We start from the raw sequence: 25642 nt of genomic DNA on the forward strand, positions 1-25642 counted from the left end.
GGAGCCAATCGTGGAAACAATATCATCAAGTTTGACGTTGATGGCCAGGAAACCATTCTGAACTGTGTTCAGCAAGTGATCAAATTTCGTATCTTCCGCATTTAGGGGTGAGGCCGGGGACTGCGGGTCCGGGTGTTCAGGAGATGATTGTGAGCTAGTAAAGGAGTCCATCGGTCCCGTCTTCCTGGACTTGGGCGCGTTCCTACGAGGCATCGTGGAAGTGTAGAAACGGCCTGTGCCCGGCCGGGTGAGAGGGCCGCGTGTTAAAGGAGAGCTCAGGAGAGCAAAGGCGTGAATTTTCCCGATGTAATTTGTTGGTAGATGCACCGAGCCAGCCGTGGGGGGGGGGCACAGGATATGTTCGATTAGGGTAAAAGAGTCCCACACGTGCCCTGCATCCAGGCGCCGCGTCAGCCCAATCTCACGTAGCTCTCACCTCGGGAACAAGGGACGGAGTCGGGAACGTCCAGTCCAGCAACGATGGCCCGGGAGGCTCCGGTGCAAGTGCCTTCCACCCAGGGAGGGAAGGGCACAGTATGCCCAGAGCACGGGTGGTGCGAAGTGTCGTGGCCGTAGTTCGCTGGTCCCGCCCTGCCACCCGCGAGGCCCGGCATGAGAGGGAGCCGCGGCACTCTCGTAGATTCTCGTGGAACTGCGAATCGGCACGAGCCTGCGGTCACAAGGTCCACCAGGGTTCCCAGGCCAGGGAAGTCCGATTTCGGTCGGGATTTCGCCTGCAAAGTCAGGATGTTCTCCGGGAACAGCGCAGGTAGCTCACGAGGGTCGATACGATCCGGAAACAGGGGATAATTCAATCCGGATTCATGCCAGACAGGAGCTCCTCGCTCAAGCGGCCATCTTGTTGCGCAGCAGCGCCCCCTCCCGTGACTGATGTTTATTTAGGAATTCTGCATATTCAAAGCCTGAATAATTTTCTTATTTTCTGTAACACGCTTTTGGCGATTGTAACTGCTGATCACCAAGCGCAACTGTTTCAGTGATTTGGGCTGGCTGTGTACTAGTTTTCTTTCGGCGTACTGTTGAACAAAGGAATGAAGCGCTGTTGTCGTGTAATCCTTACTTCAGTTATGGTCTGATGTGTAGGCGTGAGACAGTTCCGTTTCCTTTCCCGTCGATGCGCATATTTCATTGTAAATGGTTAATGCGCATGCGCGCGAGACGGAGTAGTTGATTAGAGGTTTTCCGTCTTCGTGCATGTATTTAAAGGACGCATTTCTTTTTCGTGCACGCGCTAGGGAGTATAGTGTTCCTTCACTGATCTCGGTGCGCGTGTGCAACAAGAAAGAGTCAAACACAATTGGCGCAAGCGCGTAGTGGTGCCAGTGTTTAGTGTTTCATCACTGCTCTTGCATGTGAATGTGCAACAAGAACGATTCAAACTAAATTATTGCGCATGCGCGTAGAAGTGGCACTGTTCCTTTGTTTCTTTAATGCTCATGTGCAGCTAGGGAAAACAGTGTATAATGGGTTTGTGTTTGACAAATTCTGAAATGCAATGTCAAAATGCAATGATTTAATGTTTTGAACAACACTATGTGTAAAGAATTTGGAATTTATTGTTACATCTTATCTTTTGAAAGGAAGGTTCATTTTCATGAATTCCAAACTAATTCAATGCCAGCAATTTAAGGACTCTTTTTGAAGAAGAGTCAAATAAAAGTTTCATTTGAAAAGATTCCATTTAAAATACAAACTCTGCTAATCTATCTCGAAGGAAGAAAAGGACATAAATCATTTTAGGAGAGAACTTTTAGGTGTTAGACAGTTTGAACTTACAATCTGCTCTCCTATCTTCCATGATTAAAAGACTTATTTGTGGAACATTTAAGTCAGTTAGAAATCTTCTTATAAAGCGTCAACAACCAGCCAATTCTAAAGACAATGTGTTATAAGAAAAAGCAACAGTCGCAGAATTGAAGTTAAAGAAGTTTCATCACCTTTTCTAAGAGTTTTGGAATAGATTTAAAGAAACTTCTAAAATTTACGCCTTTCAGATTTTTGGAAGGCTAAACAGGTGCTCAGCTGTTTCGAGAGAGAGAGTGACCTGTGTTCTGTTTTTATTTTATCACTTTCCCCTTTTCCCTCAGAGGTGTGGAGATTCCTGCTGTGTAATTCAGTAGTTGACTACACATTTTAGGGGGACCTGTGGGGCCAGCAACTTCCATGGATCCAGATTCAGGACCTGACAAAGACTCACTCGACGGAAGACCAACGCATCCTTCTCGAAGAAATCGCAATGCTGCTCCAAAAGGACGCCATAGAAGTCGTCCCTGCGAACCAGGCAAACAAGGGTATTTATTCAACCTACTTCCTTGTGCCAAAAAAAATCTAACAATGCAATGCGCCCAGTATTAGACCTACGCCATGCAAACGCCTATGTCAAGCCACAAAAGTTCTGCATGACTACGCTACAATACCCCTGCTAAAGTGTCATGGCCATTGGCCCCTGAACACAAAAACCACAGCATCTAGTGACGCGTGCAATGGGTCACTGGACTCACTTATGTCCCTTTGGGACTCATAAACACAGGGGCCCTGGCTGGGCTGAGTCCTGATGCTGCCAGGCTCATCTAGAGATGTGAGCGGGAACACTTTATTTCAGCGCAGGAGTGCTTTTATATTACTTCAGTGCACACTTTATTTCAGTGCTGGAGTGCTTTTATTTTACAAGAACTTTCCAGGTGCAGAAAGCCTTTATTCAAGAAGAACATCCCCATGTGCTGACTCATCGGGCGTGGCTCCCTAGGCCTGGTCTTCAGGTGCTGACTCATCGGGTGTGGCAGGGCGTGGCAGCAGGCAGGCCAGAGCTACATGGGCGTGGCTGGGAACAAGACTATATAAACCCACTGACCCCTCAAGCAAACGCTTCACGTTACTTTGCACCTCTGTGCAACGTGACGCTCACCGCCGCCTGGACCAGCTACTTACCTCGTGATCCTGCAACAGCAGCATACTTACCTGGACCCTGGCTCGCATCTCACGGCAACGCTTCATCTTCTTGGCAGATCCCGAATCGACACAGCAGCACCTGCGCTCTGTACCACGAAGCCGAAGTCCTGAAATGAGAAAAGAAGACAAGACAAGTTTAGAACTCCCGAAAATGCCCAACCCAGGATCGCGCTGCATTTAAAACCCAACGCGCATCCTAAGGCACCGTTAAAGGCTACTTACCAGCTGTTGGACCATCTCAGCCCCGCTCATCCGTACCGCTGGCTAGGCTTCTTCTACTGCAGCTACCGCTGGCACAGCTACACCACCTGCAAGAGGAGAGTGCAGAGAAAAGAGACATTATATTACATAGGACAGAGAACAAACTTTACAAATACAACAGTCAGAAGACAAGCGAGCAAGTGTAAACGAGGGAAACACTTACCTACAAGAGAAGTGGACTAGTCACAGCTGGCCTGGACTTCCACGACAAGCGACCAGTGAAGGAACTCGGTTCCCTTCAACAAGCACCCCTGCCAGAAGCAGCAGGACGGAGAGCTCATCATCATCATTCAGCAGGTGAGCCTCAAGAGTAGTGAAAGGGGTCCGGAACCACAGGATGCATACTCATACAACCCCCCCCCTTATATTCACGCAGGAACCGCACTGCTTATCATCGCAGTGCCCCACACAGACACAGAGGGAGGAACGGACAAGAGGAGTTTCATCCCTGAGAGGGCTGCGACTGTGCCCCAACACCTCCGCAGAAACCAGGTGAGCGTAACATAAAGCAGGGAGACTACATGGCAACATTGGATATGATAGATGCTTATGTTCATATTTCAATGTTCCCAGCGCACAGAAAATTCTTGCGGTTTAAGATAGCAAACCAGCACTACCAATTCAAACTGCTAACCTTCGGAATAGCTTCGGCTCCAAGAGTATTCACCAAAGTTCTGGCGGTGGTGGCAGCGCGCCTTGGCAGGGAGGCAATCCCAGTGTACCCCTACCTGGATGACTGGCTGATCACAGAGGAATCACCCCATCTTTGCAGAAAAAACACGCAAATAACCATAAACCTTCTCTTCCAGGGTTTCTCAATAAACGAGAAAAAGTCAAGTCTGGTACCAAACACAACAAAACAGTTCCTAGGAGATGTCTTAGACATAAGAGCAGGCTTGGCCTCTCCGTCCATGGAAAGAGTTCAAAACATGCTTAGGCAAATATCCCAGTTTCAAGCCGGTTGCCAGATAAGCGTACGCAAAGCAACGTGTTTACTAGGCATGATGGCGTCATGCATATACCTGGTCCCAAACGCATGTCTGCGCATGCGCCAATGCAGGAGTGGTTGGCGAAACAGTGGTCTCAGGCAAGCGGTCAGTGGGATGATCTAGTGGTCGTTTGGCCAACACTAGTTCAAAACCTACGCTGGTGGGCAAGGGAAAATCAGTTAAAGGGAAAAGCCCTTCCACGATCCGGAGGCGCAAGCGATCGTTACAACGGACGCATCACTCTCCGGGTGGGGGGCTCATTACCTTCACCACACAGCACATGGTCTGTGGACTCGCATCACTGCACAGAACCACAACAACCTGTTGGAACTACTAGCAGTATTCAAAGCTCTTCAAGCATTCGAAGCGCAGCTGACGAACCATAGGGTTCGAGATCTTAACAGACAGCACCACTGCAATGTTATATATAAACAAACCAGGGGGCACCCACTCTCCAAATCTGTCCAAGCTGTCACAGAAAATATGGAGGTGGGCACTCAAACAGGGGATGTTCCTATCATCCCAACAATTTCCAGGAGTACTCAACACCCAAGCGGACTCTCTGAGCAGAGATCCCCTACCAGAAGAACACGAGTAGCAACTAGACCCAGAAGTAGTAGACCACATCTTTTCCCAGTGGGGTTACCCCCACGCTAGACTTGTTCGCTACAGGAGAAAACAAGAAATGCCCAGATTTTGTGTCCAGGTTCCCCCAGTCAGACTCCAAGGGGAATGCCCTATGGATGAACTAGTCAGGGAAATTTGCTTACGCTTACCCCCCTACCCCCAACTCCATTAATGAGCAGGATAGTGAACAAGATTCACAGAGAACAAATGACACTCTTCCTAGTTGCTCCCATGTGGGCAAGACAGCCATGGTATCAGTACTGAGCAAGCTGGCGATGTGCAATCCAATCAAACTCCTGTGTCAGACCACCCTATTAACCCAACACAGGGGAATAACCGTGCACTCTCAACCACACTCAATGAACTTGGCAGCATGGCTCCTGAAGTCGTAGAGTTCGGATATCTTAATCTGCCACAGCGATGTATGGATATCCTCAAAGATTGTCAGTGCAGGACCCTTTCTTTATCATCCATAAAGATAACTTGGTTTTACGTACTCATCCCAGGTTCTCCCCTAAATTAAGTTCCAAATTCCACATGAACCAATCCATTGAGCTACTGGCTTTCTTTCAGAATCCAACTAGCTCAGCTGAGGTAAAACTCCACACACTAGGTGTGAGGAGGGCGGTCCTTTACTATATGAACAAGACCAGGCCGCTTAGAAAAACAGACAACTGTTTGTCTCCGTAGCACCAGGCAGAGAGGGAGACCGCATTTCCAAAAATGCCATCTCTAGATAGTCAGATGCATACAACTATGCTATTCATTATCAAACAAAACATTGCCTTTTAAACCAAGAGCTCACTCCACAAGGAGCAAAGGAGCTACTCTGGCTGGAAGGTGCCGGTCATCAAGGCATTCAGGAGTAAAGTGACTCCACCCTCCAATTTCAAACCGACCGCCAGGATGGGATCTCAAAGTAGTACTCGCTAAGCTCATGGGACTCCCTTTCCAGCCGATGCACAAGTCAAGTCTTAAACACCTGACTTACAAGACTGCCTTCTTAGTGGCTTTTACTTCCATAAGAAGAGTTAGTGAATTGCAAGCATTGTCAGTGCAGGATCCTTTCTTTATCGTACACAAAGACAAACTGTTTTTTACAAACTCATCCTAGGTTTTTCCTAAGTACATCTCAAAATTTTATGTGAACCAGTTCATTGAGCTTCCAGCTTTCTTGCAGAACCCAAAAAGCTCAGCTGCGGTAAAACTCCACACACTAGATATAAGGAGGGCGGTCCATAGGGGCGTGGCTAAGCGGCCATGCGGTGAGGAGCACGAAAGGGGAGCTCCCGAATGATCCTGATTTAATCCACTTTTAAAACTGACTTACTCAGCTGGAAAGTTTACCGACGGGCGCAGGAAGATCTACCGACCATCCGATCCAAGCCCTGAGGAGAACCGGACCGGGGAACGAGGGGAAAAAGGGTAGCAAACAAGCGGTGCACCGAAAGCAAGATGACGGCCCGCTAACACACAACCAACGGCCCAGAAACCCAGAGCGGGAGACTACGAGAGGCCGCCGGCCGGCGCTGCGAACCCGGGAAGGAAGGAAGAGGGGCCGCGGCAGGGCGGCTGAGGAGAGCCGGATAAGCCCCCAGGTAGCGGGTGACGGGGCTCCGTGGAACGGCAACAGTGAGCGTCTGGGGAGAGGAGAGCGGCGGCGACGGGACGTGGTTGCGAGAAGGCGGCGCCGAGAGAGAGCGCAACAAGCTCCGTAAGCCGAGGAGGACCTGTGCCGGGGACAGCGTCACCTCCAGCCCCCGCCACGGAAGATCGAGAGCGGGGGATCTAGGAGAGACCCAGCAGCTAGCAGGCCCGCACGGCACCCGGGGGGGGCGTGCGGAAGCACCCGACAACACAGGGTACCCCTGGCAGAGACACAAAGGGTGCATACAGACCACCCTAGCACAACGGGCAGAACCCAAGCCCGGAAGCCGGGGGAAGAGGGGCAGGAGGAGAATAGGGGGAACGTAGCAAGCCAAGAGGAACCGGCTGCCGGCGGCCCCCATCTAACTGAGACCGGACCCCATACGGACTCGGTATACAAGCCACAGATAACGGACAAGAAGCAGTGCAGTACCCAAGGCCCGCACGGCGAGTATGCCCAATAGGAAGGTGGAAGGGAAAACGAAACAAGTTAGCATGGATAAAAAGCACAAGACAATAGGCAGCCGAATTTATCGGAGACCGCATCGATGGAGGCCAACACCCCACACCCACCAGACAGAGGCAAAGATGGGCAAATACTAGAGGCAATCGCCACCCTACAGGCGACGCTCGAGAAGAAAATGGACACAGCCATAGGGGCTCTGAAGGCATCTCTGGAACAAAAACTGGACACGGTCATGGTGGACGTAGGCCTCCTTCGCCAGGACGCGAGAAACCTGGCGGATAGAGTGACAACAGTGGAGCGGCAGAACACAGTGGACTCCGCCACCACGAGAACCCAATTGACGGATGTGCTCCAGAGAGTCAAGATCCTGGAAAGGAGGGCAGAAGATGCAGAAGGTAGGGCAAGGAGGAATAACATCCGCATAATCGGGGTTCCGGAAGGAGAGGAAGGGAACGACCCCACGAAATATATCGAGAACATGCTCCTACAGGAGGTTGGAGCTGGAACTCTGTCCCAAGGCTTTGTGGTGAAACGGGCACACAGAGCACTGCTGCGAAGATCCCAGCCGGGTGCCCCTCCCAGAGCCATGATCGCCAAAATTATGAACTTTAAGGACAGAGAAAAGATACTGGCGTTCTCGAGAGGAGGAGGGGAGATTATCAGAAATGCATCCAAGATTACCATATATCCGGACTACACAATTATGGTCCAAAAACAAAGGGCGCAGTTTGGCCCCACAAAGGAACGCCTCAGGAAAGCAGAGATACGATACATACTTTTGTTTCTGGCCAAATTGAAGGTGATACACAAGGGGAAGACACACTTCTTCGAGTCCACGGAAGAGGCAAATACGTGGATGGACGCCCAAGGAATCCCCCAACTGGAGCAGCGAAATCCTAACAGAGGCAGAGCCCAGCCCGGGCGAGAGATCCGCACATAGTTAGAACCAAGGAAGCCGAGTTTCAACGAATGAGAAGTCAGGAACAGGAAAACAAATAGGAAGGGAGCAACCAACCCTAACAAACCGCACCAGCCGAGCAGGACGCACTCCCAAGAAGTGCGACGGAAAGTTCAGATGCCAGTTCTAAGGCACCACGCTGCAGCAAGCCGGCCTCATCCAGAGGAGCAAGGCAAGAGAAGCGGCGAGGCCCGAGCAGGGGGAGGGTGGCTGGGCGTTAGTTTTTTAGTTACAGTTCAAGTTATTGACAGACAAGAAGAATTGGAAGATGGCATTGGCGTTGGAGGAACGATCAAAGACTATGATGGGGAAATACCAGCACACAGGGACTGGGCGAACCACAACAAGGATCCAGGAGACAGGGCCCACAAGAGGAGAAGAGAGCAAGCCCCACCCGGGGGACCCCGGTCAGCAGCAGTGAACACGGAAGCAGGGTAATGAGCAAGCAAATAGGGCCAAGGGACGACGAGGCCAGGACTGCAAATACCCATGAGCCGGGATGAGCTAACAATAGCAACATGGAACGTGAGAGGCCTTAACGCGTACATTAAGAGACTGCGAGTCTACACCTGGCTGAACAAAATGAAGGTCAAGATAGCAATGCTCCAAGAAACGCACCTGACAAGAGAGAAGCAGTCCAAGATCGACCAAAAATGGGGAGGGCAAGTATATAGTGCCACATATTCCAACTATGCAAGGGGGGTACTGATTTGGATCGCCCCAGGAGTTCCATTCCAACTCATTAAAAAGGAGATTGACCAAGAAGGAAGAACGGTGATAGTGCATGAAATGCTGGAGAATAGGGAAGTGTGCATAGTTAACACCTATGCTCCAAATCATTACACGAGAGAGTACTTCAGGAAACTAACACCTAAACTAGCCCAGTACAGAGACACAACATTCATCTGGGCAGGGGATTTCAACTGCGCCCTGAACCAGCTCCTAGACCGATCGGATGACAAACTTAGGAGGCCAGCGCCACCTGCCAAGGAACTACAGAGGGCGGGCGCTGGATCACCTGAAGCTGGCGGACGTCTGGAGACAGGTACATGGGGCGAGAAGAGGGTACACACACTACAGCGCACCCCACGGAACATTTACACGGATAGATTACATAATCACGGGCACTGAATCACTACACGAATTCACAGGTATTAGCATTAAGGCCCGAACGCTTTCAGACCACGCTCCAATACTGACATCATGGGCACACACGCAGGGGAGAGCCCCAATACCAACGTGGCGACTCCGGGCAGAAGCTCTGGACGAGGGAGAATTTCAAGAACACCTACAGGGGGCAATAGATGATTACTTTGAACACAACACAGGAAGTGTGGAGAGTAACGCCACGCTCTGGGACGCGTTCAAGGTGGTACTAAGGGGGGCAGCGATCGGCAAAATGGGCGGTTTAAAGGGAGCGGCCATAGCAGAACTCAATGACCTAGAAAAGCAGATAGAAATAGAAGAACAGAGGGCGCAAGCAGCGGGGTTGGAGCCGGGGGAACTGATGGAGTTGGGAACGGGGTGCATAGAACTCTGGGAGAAGCTGGGACGGTTGAATTATGGGAGGTATTTACAAAGGTTACATGCGGAAGGGGACAAACCCATAGGCTACTGGCCTGGCTCACTAGGCCAAGCCTGATTTGCATATGGTCTATCCCCTTCTGTAATGGCTTGGCAGGCGAAGAACGGTGGTCTGGAGGGTTGCCCAGAGCATTGCCAGTGGTTAAGATTCATTCTAAACCTTCCAGCCATCACCTCTTTGTTTTTGCTTTGTCACCCTGAGTGGGACGGGTATGCCCAGACGTGGGTCCCGTGCCTGCTGAGCCTAGAGACCCAAGCTACTCCTCACTGATGAGCCCCAACAAGGGCGAAACATTTTTGGGGATGCTTGTGGTCTCGTGCAGAAGGGATGTGGCCTAGCAGTTTGGGCTGGACTGCCCCTTTTGGGGTGGGGCCAAGCCTGATTTGCATATGGTCTTTCCCCTTCAGTAGTGGCTTGGCAGGCGAAGAACGGTGGTCTGGAGGGTTGCCCAGAGCAATGCCAGTGGTTAAGATTCATTCTAAACCTTCCAGCCATCACCTCTTTGTATTTGCTTTGTCACCCCGAGTGGGACGGGTATGCCCAGACGTGGGTCCCGTGCCTGCTAGGCCTAGAGACCCAAGCTACTCCTCACTGATGAGCCCCAACAAGGGCGAAACATGTCTGGGGATGCTTGTGGTCTCGTGCAGAAGGGATGTGGCCTAGCAGTTTGGGCTGGACTGCCCCTTTTGGGGTGGGGCCAAGCCTGATTTGCATATGGTCTTTCCCCTTCTGCAATGGCTTGGCAGGCGAAGAACAGTGGTCTGGAGGGTTGCCCAGAGCATTGCCAGAGGTTAAGATTCATTCTAAACCTTCCAGCCATAACCTCTTTGTTTTTGCCATGGAAGAATAGACAACATTGCATAGATACCGTGGCAGCCAGTGGAAGCAGCCACAGGCAGGGAAGACAAAGTTATTGGACACTTCAGGAGGATGACCCCATAGCAGAATCCGCCGAAAAGCCAAAATGCCAGTCGAATGTTTGTATGTTAGTATGTTGTATGTATATATGTTGTTAATTGGAAAATAAAAGAAATTAAAAAAAAAAAAAAAGCCGGTCCATTACTCCTTTCATTCCTTCCTAGTGTTTGTAGTAACTTCCTGGTTCCCACTTCCTGTTGCCAAACAGGAAGTGCATGATAACTCATGAGCTCTCTAGTTTTGGGCGTGGCTGGCTATATAAGCCACACCCAAGATTCTTCCAGTGCTTCGTGTTTCTTACTGTGAGCTGTATCAGCAACACACTTGCCGTGCTCTGAATCAGCCAGCATCTGCTTACCTGCTCCAGATCATCCTGCTTCTGCTTACCTGCTCCGGATCATCCTGCTTCTGCTTACCTGCTCCGGATCATCCTACTTCTGCTTACCCGCTCTTGATCATTCAGCTTCAGTTTACCTGGTTCTTACTCCTCGCCGCAGCTATCTCCAGTCAAGAGGGGACTTCTACCCCGGCACCTGTAAGAACAAAGAAGAACAGCTTTAACATGTGCATATCAGTAACGCTGCGCATACTCACTGAATCTTTCCGCAACGCTGGAATCCAGGTTAGTTGCACGAGCGCACAAACCGTTGTAAGAAAGAAGAGACATTATTCAATGTGCTCGCTCAATTAACGCGGACACTTATTTCACTGCGCTCTCTCTCTCTATGCGGTGCATACTTACCAAAAGCCTCCGTGCAAACTTACCAAAAGCCTCCGTGCAAACTTACCTAACCACCAAGTCTCCAGTAGCACTGAACCCGGACTCGAGGCGCTAATACCACATCATTTCTCCTGCAAGGGACAGGGAGAGACATTACCAGGCGCGCTCGAATTGAAGGCGCTGCGCAAACCTACCAGCAGCTAGCTTCTACATGCAGCGCTACTCACCCACAAAAATACCGGCAAACCCAGACAATACAGACAATTTTGGACACTCAACATTCTCCGCGCAACATTCACTTGTGGGAAGGACTTTCTAGCCAGTGAAAAAACTGGCGCCTTGAACTCTCGGCCTTGCTGTGAAGGCATAAAACAGCGTTTGGCATCTGAACACAGCCTACAGACATTGGCACCAATCACATGAGTGAATTGCGCCCCAGCAAATGCAGGATGGAGTGCACACCCTACTAAAGATCAAGGTATTCCTCTGGGTGAAACAGGGGAAGTGAAGACTCGGGGTCAAGGGAGTCTCGTTCATCGATCCTGCATAGACACAGGTGAGTGTGACGGCTACTCCAACAAGTGAAAGAGTTATATCTGGTGCAATGCTAAATCTCATTGACTGCTCCCTTAAAGATATTGTCCTTTATCTAACACACCTAATAGACTCTGGGCTTGTTTTCAATTCCCTAGAGGTCCACCTGGCCGCTCACTCTGCATACACCACATCCCAGAGCAAAGTTTCATGGTGGAAGGTTCCTGTCATTAAGGCCTTCATGAAAGGGGTGAAGAGACTTCATCCCCCTATTTCCAACCGAACTCCTGCATAGGACTTGAATGTTGTCCTTACCAGATTAATGGGGCCTCCTTTTGAGCCCATGCACAAGGCTAGCCTTAGGGCCCTCACATATAAGACTGGATTCCTAGTGGGCATTACTTCAATAAGAAGGGTTAGTGAATAGTGAACTGCAGGCCCTTTCGGTTCAAGATCCCTTTGTGGCTTTTCACAAACACAAGGTGGTTTTGCGCACACACACCCACATTTTGCGCCTAAATTCATCTCGAAGTTCCATGTGAATCGATCAATCGAGCTTCCCACTTTCTTCCAAAACCCCACTAACTTGCAGAAATAAGTCTCCACACACTGGATGTGAGAAGGGCAGTAATTTACTACTTTGAGAAGACAAAGCCAATGTTATGTTCTGTTATGTTATTTGGCATTTATATAGCACTCTATATATCATTGGTATGACCTCAAAGCGCTGGTAGGTTGAACGCCCTCGGAGACCGTACTCCAGGTCAGTCGAGAGAGTAGGGTGTCATACGGTGCTTGGGTGCACCAATAATGTGTGCAGCTGATGCAACTGCCTGATGGTAGCTGCATCCTAGCATTAGGTGTGGTGGTATTTGATATCAGTTGACTGTATGCAGTATGGATGGAGGTCACCAAGACTGGGTTTTGGCTGCGCCTGTGCAGGATGCTCATGTGTGCAGCTAGGCCAATTTTCATGGGTATAGCTGCATTTTATCAGGGTGTTGAGGTGTTCGTGGAGTATTGTTCGTATGTGAGTAGCTAGGCCATATTGATCGAGGGGTGTAGCTGCGCTCTAATTGTGTGTTGGTGTAGAGTAGAGAGTGAGCATAGTGATAGGAGAGGCGAGTGTCTGGGTGGAGTTTTGATCTAACAAGCTTGGTATTCCGGATTTCAAGTGCACGTTTGCGATTGCTGCGTTCAGAGTAAACTGAGTAGTGAGTTAATAGGCATATTTGGTGGCGTCATTGCTCAGGATCTCATTGAACATATGTCATCGGGTTGCAGGTCTCAGTCGCCTTGGATGGACTTAGTCGATTTTATGGAAAGAGCCAGGTTTTTAGAGCTTTGAGGAAGGTCATGTAGTCTTCTGTGTGTCGAATATGAGTGGGGAGTGAGTTCCACAGAGTTGGGGCTAAGGTTGAGAATGCGGATACACCAATCCTTACAGAATTAGAGGTTGGAATCACTAAAAAGAGTGCTCTGCTTTTATTAAACAAACCAATTCTCTGTCTCTGTGGCAGCTGGTAGAGAAGGCGATCCAGTCTCTAAAACAGCTATTTCCACGTGGATTGCAAATTACATCACACTGTGTTTTTCTCTTAACAAGAGAGATCTAACCTTTATACCTATAGCTCACTCTACTCGTGGCACAGGGGCTACCATAGCATTCATTGCAAAATGTTCTTTAAATTCCATTTGCAAAGCAGCAACCTGGAGTTCTGTTCACATCTTCACCCAACACCACTGCTTAGATTCACACTCTAAGTCTGATTGTCAGGTGGGACAAGCGGTGCTAAAACATCTCTTTGCTACTGTTCCTTCACACATCCCACCACTATCTCTGTGTACTGCTCGCTAGTCTATGCACAGAATGTGATTCTAAGCAGATCCAAAGGCATCAGTAGACCTGCATTACTCACCATAATCTTGGTCCTGATGGTTTATCTGCTTAGATTCACATGCACCACCCTTCCTCTTCTCTTGGAGTAGAAGGACCATAGACACCGTACACCTTCTCTCTTCTGTACTCACTCCAGCATTCTGCAAGGCTCCCTCACGGCCGAAGAAAAACAACCGATGGGACCTCAACGCGTGAGGGATTTTGGGTACACCACACATCATGTTAGGGATGGTGTTACTGTCACGCCCATGTTGACGTCCCTTTGCGATCTTCGAAAAAAATATGGTATACTCTGCGATTACCACTAGATGTATGACTATATGCACATCATGTGAATCTAAGCAGATACAACCATCAGAAATACGATTACGGTGAGTAATGTATGATGTGTGTGTGTGTGTATGTATATATATAAATATATATATATACATATATATATATATTTAAATTAAATACACCATGTAAAATAACTAACTAGAACAACAATACATAAAATCAGCCCCTGAGGAAAGAACACACAATAAGCAAAGATGGCAAGATTCAGCACTCGTGAGTAATTAATCAGTGGGGTAAGGTGAGTAATAACCATAATGTTATTTAAAATAATATGTTCTTGGATGCAAAAAGAGGTAAAAGTGACTTAACCTGCCTAGAGGGCACAAAAATAGACCATGGGAGCAGTTGGTAGTCAATAGTACCTTTTTGTGGTTATTGGTGGTCTGGCAGTGTTGAACCAGACTTCTTGGCACTGTGAGCGATTCAAAGATCAGGAGAGTGCAAAAGGCAGCACCGGGTGGGCTTGCTGGTTCAAATGTTTCAAATGGTTATTGAAACACGGCTCCAAGCAGTTCTCTGGCAAAAATATTAGGATCCAGGCTTTATTGGCTCACTGGGTACTGAGAGTCCCAATGGCCCAGGGACAAGATGAGTCTTTTTCTTGAGCTCACAAACACCGGAGAGGCTGGACCACAACTGCAGCAATGTTTCAACTTGGAGAGGTCCCTGTTACTGCTGTGGCTGGCAGAGAGGCAGGTCATGCTCCAGCAGTAGACGTTCCTCAGGTTGCTGGGAGTCCCACACCAGGGACTCTGGGACAAGATAGATCATTGTTCTCAGGCTCCCAAACCCCCCGTGGGAGGCTGGTACACAACTATAGAGGTTGTGATGAATCACATGATTCTGTCACTTCTCCCCATGGTGGAGTTTTTCCTTGTGAGGCTATGGCGGTGAACCCCCTAAGCAATACCCTCCCTAGGGGTAGAGGCAAGCAGGACCTCACTGGGATAGAATCCCCGCCCCCTGGGGACAAGGACACCTGTTCTGATGAGGAACTTCCTGCCAAAATACCTCAGCAGCCCAAGGTAATAAAACCTGCTGGAAGAACACCGGGCAAATCACTGTATATTTGCTACTGTAAAATTTCACCTGAGGAATAATACTTCTTTGGTACTGTGACAAAACCAATGTAACCGTAATGAATATCAGTCCAACACAAAAGAAGGACTATAGTGTTACGCTAACGAAGCCCACCGGAGCATCATAAGCATTGGAGGCGGAGACACCAGGAGAAGAAAAAACCCTGAAATTCAAATATGTGCTGGCTGCAGAGAGAGACGTGAAGGTGAGGTTTCTCATCCACGGAGGAAACCTGGACGCTGGGTTGCCCAAGTTGTAGGGGAAACTGAAACGAGATAGAGATGAAAAATGAAAAAAGGAAACACTTTCCTGACCATGAAGGAGCATGCAAATCAACACCACGTAGGGTGTCGGAGAGAGAGGAAGTGACGCAGAAGTTGCTGTCCTGACCCACAGAGAAGAACCGAAGAGGCGACCTACCGACCCAATGACTCGGTCCCAAAACCTCAAAGGTAACAAGAAAAGCGGGAGACCCAGGGAGAGTAACAAGTATAACAAACACTATACTTGTCTTTGTAAAATGCTAAGTAACCTGAAGAACGAGAATCACTACTGGGTCATTCATACTCATCCCAGTGAAAACCCAAGTAACCAGCAGAGTGAGAATCACTACTCGGTCAATCATACTCGTCCCAGTGAAAAACCTAGTAACCAGAAGAGCGAGAATAATTACTGGGTGAATCATACTCATCCCAGTGAAACACATTTATAACCAAAAGAGTGAGGACCATTACTGTGTTCATCACACTCACCCCAGTGATAAGTCAAGTAATAAGAGGAGTTATAACTCCAAAAATAGTATGAGTACTTCAAACATTCAAGATACAAGTTGGTTGTTTGTCAAAGAGATTGCCAAGGTTGTGTGAGAATCCCAAAGAGAAAACATCCAGAGGAAATACAACGCATTTAAACAGGACTTTGAATAGTCAAGAGAAAAGAGACAGAGTGGAAACTCCTACCGGAACTAATAGAACGGAGTCAAATGATAGCCAAGATTCTATATTAAAGAAAGCATGCATCAACAAAAAAACGCCCCAGGAAAAGGGGGTCATTCTCCTGGACTTTAGTTGTTTGATATTAGTGATAGGGTCAGTATAGCTAAGATTTGGACAGAGAACAGACTATTACTTTTGGACTTCATTAATGACAAACAGGCACCCTAGTTAGTTGTGTTAGGTAAGGCAAGCCAAGCCATAGATTAGGGAAATTGAGGAATTCTGTAATTATTTTATTAAACGCCAGTATAAAATGGAAAAATCTAGTCTGTCTCCTTCTGACCCTTGTGAGGGGTCAGTATTGCGAGGCGAACAACTGCTTTTTTATTCATCAAAATATGCATTTTTTTTAAGGAATATATGTTCAAAATATGCTGCACTATCCCTATCCTGTTGAACTCCCTGCCTGGCCAAAGCTAAAGGAACACTTTCTGACATGAGATAACTGGCCCTCACACTAAACAACAAGCACACAAATAAAAGATATGGCAATACAATATAATCAACAATATTGACACAATGTTTAGATTACTTTATCTTGTCCTGGGTAAGATGCCTTCCCCAGCTTTCAAAGTTCATTAAGGAAAAGAAAGGTTTTGAACTAGCTGCAGCTCCAGTCCAAAGTAAAAGTTCTAAAGAAAACACAGTTCCACTCGCCACACATCTTTGTTCCTGTATGAGAGATACACTCTCAACTTCCAGAAAAGAAAGATAGCACCAATGGTAATCTTGGTCACAGTAAGATGTTTCTTCTTCCAGAGGTTTACCACAGTTCAGAAGAAAGTAAAATAGTCTCAATCAACAGTTTGAACTCCTTCAATTAGTCTTAATATTTACACTGGTATACTTCTCAGGATGACTTCCTAGTATTGCTACTTCCTCTCCCACCACCCCACTTCTACGGGTTTTACTATGAGAACGGTCACTGTCATCCCATAGTGTTTGTCTTTCTTCAAACTACTACAATGTTGCATCCCTTGACATTTGGATATACCACCGCAGCTTCAGTACTTTTAATGGTTAGACAGGCATTCAACAAGATACATTCACCAAACTTCAACCTCTTCACGTAGGCAAGGCACTCTTCCTTTTGAATAACCTTCTTCAAAAGGGGCAGCCTCTTTGCTTCTTGTCCTTCTGCCACAATAACAACCTGGATTTGCCTAGAAGACTCTCTTCTCTCTGTCGTGAATCTCCCCCCGTCTCACCTGGGATCGCTTCTTGCTCTGTTCCGCGGGAGGATTCCTCTTGTGGACGGATCGGGTCTTGTATAGGCTCGCTCGAGTCTCGTCCGGCTGCAAAGCGCATTCAGAGTTCCGGGAAGCTCGAAGTTCCAGGATGTCCAGGAAAAAGGTAGCGGTCGCTAGGGATGAGGATTCTGGGAGCAGAATTAGAGGGAAGGGGTGAAAGGAAGGAAGAAGCAACCAGGAAACTAGGAATAGTGGATTCGCCGAACAGCGCACACATGTCAAGTCACTACCTAATGATATCGTTGAGACGTGTGGGGCCGCGGGGGCGTGGCCAATTTATAGAACGTGCCGTGTGCGATTTGAAGGCTGGTGCGAGGCAAGTCACTTGGCACGGCCATGTTGGGAGTAACAAGGAATACAACCCCCGTCGCGATAAGGACCAGGAAGTCCAGAATGGGCAAGTTCTATGGGTCATGACAGCATGCCTCCTCCGAAGACCTGTTCCACCAGGTTTGCCCGGGTGTATGAGATGGAATCTTCTAAGCAATCGAGGGGTATTTAAGTTAGAAACTGGTTCCCAGGTTCGCTCGCTAGGAGGATGTCCCTTCTATTCAACCAGGTATTGAAGTCGACCCCATTTATATCTGGAATCGCATATTCTGTACACTTCGTATTCCAGCTGATCGTCCACAACAACAGGACTGGGTCTGCAGGATTTTCGGGTGGATTCAATAGGGAAGTGTGAAAGACTGGGTGTATTTTCTTCCAGGAGTCAGGTAGCTTGAGTCGAAATGAGACAGGATTGATGATTTCCTTTATGGAAAATGGTCCATAGTACCGAGGGGCTAATTTGTTTGGCCATAGATGTTGCGGTAATAATTTCGAGGACAACCAGACTTGGTCACCAACAGAATAAGAAGGTGCTGGTCTTCTTTTGTAGTCCGCATAACACTTAGTGCGTATCTGGGCCTCTTTCAATTGTTCCTTGGCTTCCTTGTGTATGTTGATGAGTCTGAATCCATGAGTCGAGAGTAGGTACTGGAGTGGGATGTGGAACAACAAACGGTAAAACGGACGGGTGAAAACCTTGACTGCAATAGAAAGGGCTGACCTTGAGTGCTGAGTGATCGGAATTGTTGTAGGCAAACACGGCCAGGGGTATGAGGAGAGACCAGTCATCCTGAACCTTGGTGGCAAAACAACAAAGATATTGCTCTAGAGTCTGATTTACACGTTCCGTGGCTCCGTTGGTTTGTGGGTGATAACCTGATGAGAGAGAGCGTTTGATCCCTAGAATACGACACAGATGTTTCCAGAATTGTGAGACGTATTGAGGTCCTCGGTCCGATATGATCTTGGAAGGAAGTCCATGAAGACGGAAAATGTATTCCAGGAAGATTCCAGCAAGTTCTGAGGAGGATGGTAGTTTATACAAAGGTGTAAAATGAGCCATATGAGTGAACAAGTCTATGGTTACCATGATGGTCGTGTCTCCTCTGGAAGGTGGTAATTCCACAATGAAGTCTGTAGCAATAATTTCCCATGGTCTTGTTGGCAGCGATGGATGCAGTAGAAGACCCGCCGGTCTCTTGTTATCATGTTTGTTTTGACCGCATATAGCACAAGCCTTGATGTACTGTTGTACGTGGGTCTTCATTCCAGGCCACCAAAACTGTCTTTGTATAAGACGGAGGGTGTTAGTTATACCACGATGACTGGAGTGGAGGGTATCATGGCAGAGGTTTGTTATCTTATTCATCTCTTCTACAGTTTATAATCTTTACTTTGTAGGAATTAAAGATATGTCACTTCTAGACAGTATAAGATTCAGTCTTTCAGTTGAGAACACAATAAGGCACATTCATCCTCTCTTTATAGTAGATGTCAAGGTTTAAAGATGAGTAGAAAATTGTATTCCTTTATAAAGACAAAGGATAGAGTTCAGACCTCTCTTGGGAAACACAATTTGGTACATGTGACGTCTCTTTGATGTAGTTTTCAGTCCTTACAAATTGTAACTTGTGTATTGTCAAGGTTAGGTATTCGGTAATGGTTTTACCAGCGTTCTGCTTAATTAGGCAAATGCGACCACTCCGTTAGACCGTAACAGTCTTTCAAGATTGAACAATGGATTTCAGTAACGTTAGCTTCTCCCAGCAAGAAATAGGTCTTTCATGTTATACGGGAGTGCTGCATTTCCATTGTTAACAATGCTTTCAAGGAAACAAACAACTTCTACTTGCATAAATCCATACACAAGTATGTAAGGAGCTGGATATAGATAGAACAAGTGCTTTACTGAGAAGCTTCTCAGACACTTGCTTTGCGAGTTGCACTGTTTTGTCGACTTCCACTACCACTTCTATTGCTTCTGGCTCACTGGGGAACCCCACACCCTTCTCCTGAACGGGTGTCTCCGGTCAGGCCACACATTGTAGGAGTTCCTTTTCCTCCCGAGACCCTTGTCTCCTGCATGTCCACAGCTCAGCAATCGGGCTCACATCAGGAAAACCATTTCTACTGCATGTATTCTGCTGCGCAGCATCTGCACTTTAGACTTTGGGGGGGACAGGACTCTCTCAGAATGTGCAGGGGAAATCTGCTGTTTCCACGTTCCGGCGTACCTCTTGTTCTGCCACTTCTGCATAGTTTGCCAGTCTCGTGTTTTCTCTCTGCTTCTACTGCTGAAGCCTGCACCCCAGTCAGCGTTCATCTTCTTTCACTCCCTCCACTCTTTGCTTTGGACTGCACCTTAGGGGGCCTTTTATGCCTCCCTGGTTTAGTAATAGTTTGCAGGTGTGGGCTATTGATCTCAATTGCCTGACTACTGCAATGGCTACTAGGCTTAATTGCCTTAATTTCTCAGCCCTCTTCCTTGTTTCAGTCCCTCTAAGATTATGGGTCTTGCAGTTTCTTTTAGTAAAGTTAGGTTTTCAACTTCTGAATTACCTACATGGGTAGTTTTAATTCCCTTAAAGTTCTGAAGAGATGGGCTATGAGAATTAGCTGTTACAGAGGAGGATGGTTTATTGTAGACATTTCCATACTCCTTTACATTGCACCCTTGGGATTGGGAAAGGTGTTTAGTTTAGGATACCCAAAAAGATCTTTCCTTTAGTAAAATTTTATCGGGTTTTATAACCTTAGGGTTCAAATCCCTAGATCTAATGTGAGGTTTAGGGGCATTGAAATGACATTAAGCCATTACCTCTTTAGGTACATTAGGAAGAGTCTTTCTGTCAGATGAAAAATACTATGTCTCATCCCATGGAATCTCCTTACCACCCTGGGCCCCATCTCCCATCTTGTTCCAGAAACAGCTTCACCCCCAATGGTTGTGAGAGACCTGAAGGCTTCCTCACATATATTCCCCTTGGGTCCTCTACTCGGGTGGCCAGGGAAAGGCCATCACTTTTGGATCCTGACCCTCGGGGTGGGGAAGCGGGAGAGGATCACCTGGGTAGAGGGTCCTTGGGGATTGGGGACGAGATTTCCTTAGGTGAGACACAGTATTCTGCATTTCCCTTTCATGAAGAATCCTCTATCCCAAAGACAGTTATGGGGTATTATCCCTGTCCCACTAACCAAGAAAATGACAGGTAACATTACCAATCCAGCAGCACCGGAAAGGGGGTGAAGAAGAGAGGGGTTAAGGGAGAGGTAGGCGAGATATTTGATTTTGAGGAATTTCGTACGCGCACCAGACAGATTAAACCATTTTCGGGCACAGATGACAACTAAAAGGAAACTGAGCATGAAAAAGACAGATATTTGACCATAATCGGATTTGGAATGATCTAAATGAGGTTTTCAACCTCTTTCTAAACGCGTCCAAGGTCTTACTTGTTCTAATCTCCAGTGGAAGTTGGTTCCAGATTCTAGGTCCAAACACTAGTCTTCTATCTCCTCTGGAGACCCAGTTAGACCGTGGGATATGGTATCTCCCTTTCCCTATTGAAGACCAACCTAACCCCCCCCCCGGCTTTATAGGCCATTGTAAAACCTCTCCCCTCCTTTCAACACATTTGACCCCTCCTTTCAACACATTTGACCTCTGACATTACTCGGACGAGGCGACTAGGAGTGATGAACACTAAAACCTCATTTCACCACTTTAGTACTGGGAAGAACGAGATGCCTGTAGAGTGCTTTAAAGGTCAGGCATGTCCCTTTAATTATAGTCAGGCAATCCAATTGAGGGTCCACACCTGCAACCTGGTTGCAGGTCTATAAGGGAGACCAAAGAAGCAGCAAGAGGATCAACAGGGAGGCCTGTGTGAGAGAGACCAGCATGGGACCCTTCTCGTGAAGAGGCAGCCGTGGTGGTACCTGGGAGGAAGCCAGGACACTGGCCGAAGTCCCAGAGGACCTGTGGAGTCCAGGGGGAGCTGGGCCGTTAACCTGCCACAGGTGTGGGAGCCTTGGTGTTGGAGAGGGAGCAGCCAGAGCTGCGAGCAAGGAAGAAAGAAGAAAGGACGCCCTCTGCATCCATCCCAAGGTAGCGGAGATGCCGGCATTTGGAGTATAGCATCCGAAGTGTGAGCGGTGCTCACAGAGGCCTGCCCACTGACCTGAGAGGCAGGAAGGAACAATCGAAAGCCACCGGAGAGGAACAGCGAGGACTTGTGATTTTCAGGGAAAGTCACTGAAAATTGTCGCTACTAGAGGACTACGCACAGGCAATTAAGTGCCATGTGAGCTATTTTTAATGCCAAAACTTGAAACAAAGCTAATTGAATACCCAACTAAATGAAACTTCGTAACAAATCTGAATTACGTATATTGAATACCAAACTGAATGAAAACTTGAAAGCAAGCTAAAGTTATTGAATATGGAACTGAATAACACTTTATGGGCAAAGCTAATAGGGGATGAAAGCCAAAAAGGAAAGTGCCCATTTTTTAAAGCAACATACAGAAAAGAGCAAGTGTTAAGAATGCAACAGAAAGGTGGGGCATGAAAAAGACCACCACGAGGTGAACTTTATGAATGGATACAGTGCGGCAAGGCCACAAACTGGCAAGTGTGTGATACGTTATGGCAAAGCCAAGAGGCTAACCAGGAGAAACCTGGAGAGTGTCAAACAACACTCAGAGCCAAGAGGTCGACAAAGAGAAGCTAAGTGAATGTGAATCTGTACACAGGGACAAGTACAGAAGAACCTGAGGGTGTTGGAGATCCTACGGTTTTCTTATTGCGCCACCCTTTGATGGGTGGACCGTGTGGAGAGAAGAAGCACTACTGTGAGTGAACTGGTAAGACGAACCAGGAGCGCGGTCAAGTGGACCTAGATTTTTGTTGAACTTTGAAAGACTGAAACAAATATCAGTTGCTACGTTAAAATCTTGTTGAAGGGAACCCCTGAGATTTGATGAACTGCAAATGTCTCAAGACCCTTTTTCTTTTGAACTGTGTTGCCTAGAGTTTAGGGAAGGGAACCTCAAGGATTTGAGGAACTGTATTGAACTTTTGAACTTGGGAAAGGTAATTGCAACACTTTTGTGGAATTTTCTTCAGGGGACCTGAAAAGGAAGTTAAGAGCTGGAAGAAGCTGAGAACTTTGTTGAACACCATTTCTTTTATTATTGACATACCTACACATTGTTTAGCATTCGTTATGAGGGCAAGGATCGGTTTTGGCACAGACTTTTAAGTTGAACTCTTTGACCCCTACTTTTCTTAGTTTTGTTCAGGTAGGGAAATCACACCTTGATATCGGGGAAGTTTGGCCTTCCACTTTCCTGGCATTAAACCATTTTGTTTTGAAATTTGAAAATGTCTGTTTCTTGCTTCATGATGACTTCACATGGTCCATCTGGATTTTTGGGGGACAGAGCTTGCTGCCTCTATCTTGGACCACCTGTCTTCACCACACAACTGGAGTAGTTTCGAGAGGGCTGCTCCCCAACAAGGTCTAATGAAATCTTCAAGGATAGAAGTCAATTTAATAATTTAAAGAAGTGGTAGAAGAACCTTTGTTTGAATGGTAAAAGCCCATAGGTGATTTGTCTAAAGCTGGCCTGCTTTAGGTGACCATTCTCTGCTCTTGAAATAAGGGGAGCTTGCCTTCTGACATCACACCCAAAGTGATTTGTGATAAAGGAAGTGGACGGGGACAGGAATGAGAGATAGAGGCAGCACTAAACAAGATGGTGGAATCTTCATCCAGCTGTAACAAAGCTCTCCATGTCTCCAATAACCCCACCCTATTCTCAATAGAATCAATGGTATTTAGATATTCAGCACCCTGTTGTGAGGCCAAGCCTTTAGTGAATGGGTGTGCCCTTTGATTTCTGCTCCCAGGCCTTTGATTCCTTTTCTCAGGCCAGCTTCCTATGGAGTGCTGTCCCTGGGAAAGGGTGTTACCTGCCCTTACAAAAGGAACAAGAGATCCACCCCTTAGACTACAGTCCTGCTAGTATCTTGTCTGGGACGAATACACATAACCCTTCCGCAGCTGAACTGGCTCACAGGTCTGACATGTGTGCTATCAATTTAATGTGGCTGAGATAACTGAGGGATGCTGGCCACCATACCCTATGGGTATGGCTTATATTCACAGTTTAACTTGCCAACAGGTCAGCATCCTCATAGTTAAAGGATATTTGGAACAGAGGTGCATATCTTAAATGCACTTCAGACACTTGACTGTCACTGCAGCTGACGGAAGGGGCACTTGTGACCTCTGAACCTACTCTTTTGCCACTGGTAGAGCAGGCACATAAGGTTGGGATACTGGTTCAGCAGCGCACAAGTACACACTATATGCCTTTAGCATGAAGTGTTTTAAAAGGGGAATCTGATCAGTCTATATCCCTTTCAGAGATGGCATTACCTGCATCATTGTATTATTGAATAATAATCGAAAAAGCCAGGGCTTCTACATCATTGCCAGATGGCAATTCCTCACAGTGGTCCACTGCATTGTGAAGCGTCTTGGATTCCTACAGCGATGTCCGAGTCTCAAGATATGCAAGTCAGGATTCTACGAGTGCTTTAGACCAGAGCTGTCAGACACAGGTTTCCAATTGCAGTCGAAGGCTGTAGTGTACATGTAAGTGGCTCAGTGACATTGAAAAATTTCAGATAGACCTTCAGGAGAATGGACCAGCTGTGGTGGCTGGTTCACTTGAGGTTTGAGGTAGCTGAGGCAGCTGTGTGTCTTCAAACCCTGTCATCTAGAGGTTTATATTAGGAGGGTTTTCAGAGTTCTGTGACACCAAACTCGGCGTACCTGCAAGGTTTAACACACATCTCTAACCAAACCCTCAGTTGGTTGAGTGGCTGAGCAGTAAGGCTCAGGTGAGGAGAGCTGAAGCTTATGTTGGGGATAGTGAATAATAAGCGAATAATATATAGTAGGGGTTAATATCACTATTGTAGATTTTGTAATGCACCACAGTTTAATTTCCAACTCTTATCCTTTAAATGATAAAGATGGCGATAGGGTACTCAATAGAAATGCCAACTTTCTCACCCCATTCGAATTTCACACAAGTTTTGGAAGTCAATGTGCTTCTCTGGTGTGCAGTAAAAATATGTTCAAATGATGCCTGTTGTAATGTGACCGCCCACACTGTAATGATTCCCTTCCTCTGGTCAAAATCTAGGAAGTGAATTTGTGTTCCAAAGATCCAGATACCGGTTTTATAAACAAAATGCTCTTAATTAAGTGTCTGTAGTGACCAGTAAGCTTTTATATAAAAAACGTAATGTTAACATGGTTTGTGCGTTCTGACATATAATAACTCTGTGTACGATTAAAAAGGCTGTGCAATTAAGAAGCAGTTTAGCCCTCTTTGTAACCTTCTGTAAATCTGGCTTCATTTTCAGGGCGTTTGATACTCTTGCAAAAGCACTTAGTACTGTGGATGGAACAGCTGGTCATAATATGGCAGATGGTGCAGATGCCGCAGGCGGAGCCAATATCCATGTTATTAGCAGAGATCAAGTAACCCCCATTATTGAAGTAGAGGGTCCCTTACTTACTGATACACATGTTACATTTAAGGTACGTAGTTCTTAGATACTATTGAAAAGGATGTCTTTAATGCTTTTGTAATGTTGGTTTTGTAAACACACAATGCTTGTTATGCCACTATTCCTTAGAGCTCAAGTCGTACATAGAAAAGTATGGAGTCTGAATTCTTTGTTCAGAAGATCCTAAATTCTCAAGTACCTTTCCTTGAATCATGCATTCTGGAGGAGGGTTGTCTATTTTGAATCTAACGATCCATAGGAACCTGTTGTCTTGGCTGTAGGTACATTCCTATATAGCCACCAGCTCTTTAATTGAAAGCTGTGCCTTTTTCCCTTGCTGTTTTATTGTACTCTGTTTATATTTTCATCTGTATACTTTTTATTGTGTTTATGTTCAACATCTTGTGATGAATCTGATAAGGTCATCATTCCTTCCCCTGTGAAACCTCTTCCCAAAGTAGAAGAGAACCTGACATGGGAGTGA

General features: G+C 47.0%; 1 protein-coding gene across 4 annotated transcripts in view; it reads left to right on the top strand.

The window, feature by feature from the left end:
* The window catches only part of NR2C2 (nuclear receptor subfamily 2 group C member 2), an 818284-nt gene that overhangs the window by 276179 nt on the left and 516463 nt on the right, over positions 1 to 25642 (top strand). For all 4 annotated transcript variants that reach the window (XM_069643419.1, XM_069643421.1, XM_069643422.1 and 1 more), the window contains one exon: positions 25012 to 25189. In XM_069643419.1, coding sequence (XP_069499520.1) covers positions 25012 to 25189 — 178 coding nt within the window. The remainder of the gene's footprint in view (positions 1 to 25011; positions 25190 to 25642) is intronic.

Source organism: Ambystoma mexicanum, chromosome 2p, assembly GCF_040938575.1.
Source record: "Ambystoma mexicanum isolate Mex_15411 chromosome 2p, UKY_AmexF1_1, whole genome shotgun sequence".
Taxonomy (NCBI): domain Eukaryota; kingdom Metazoa; phylum Chordata; class Amphibia; order Caudata; family Ambystomatidae; genus Ambystoma; species Ambystoma mexicanum.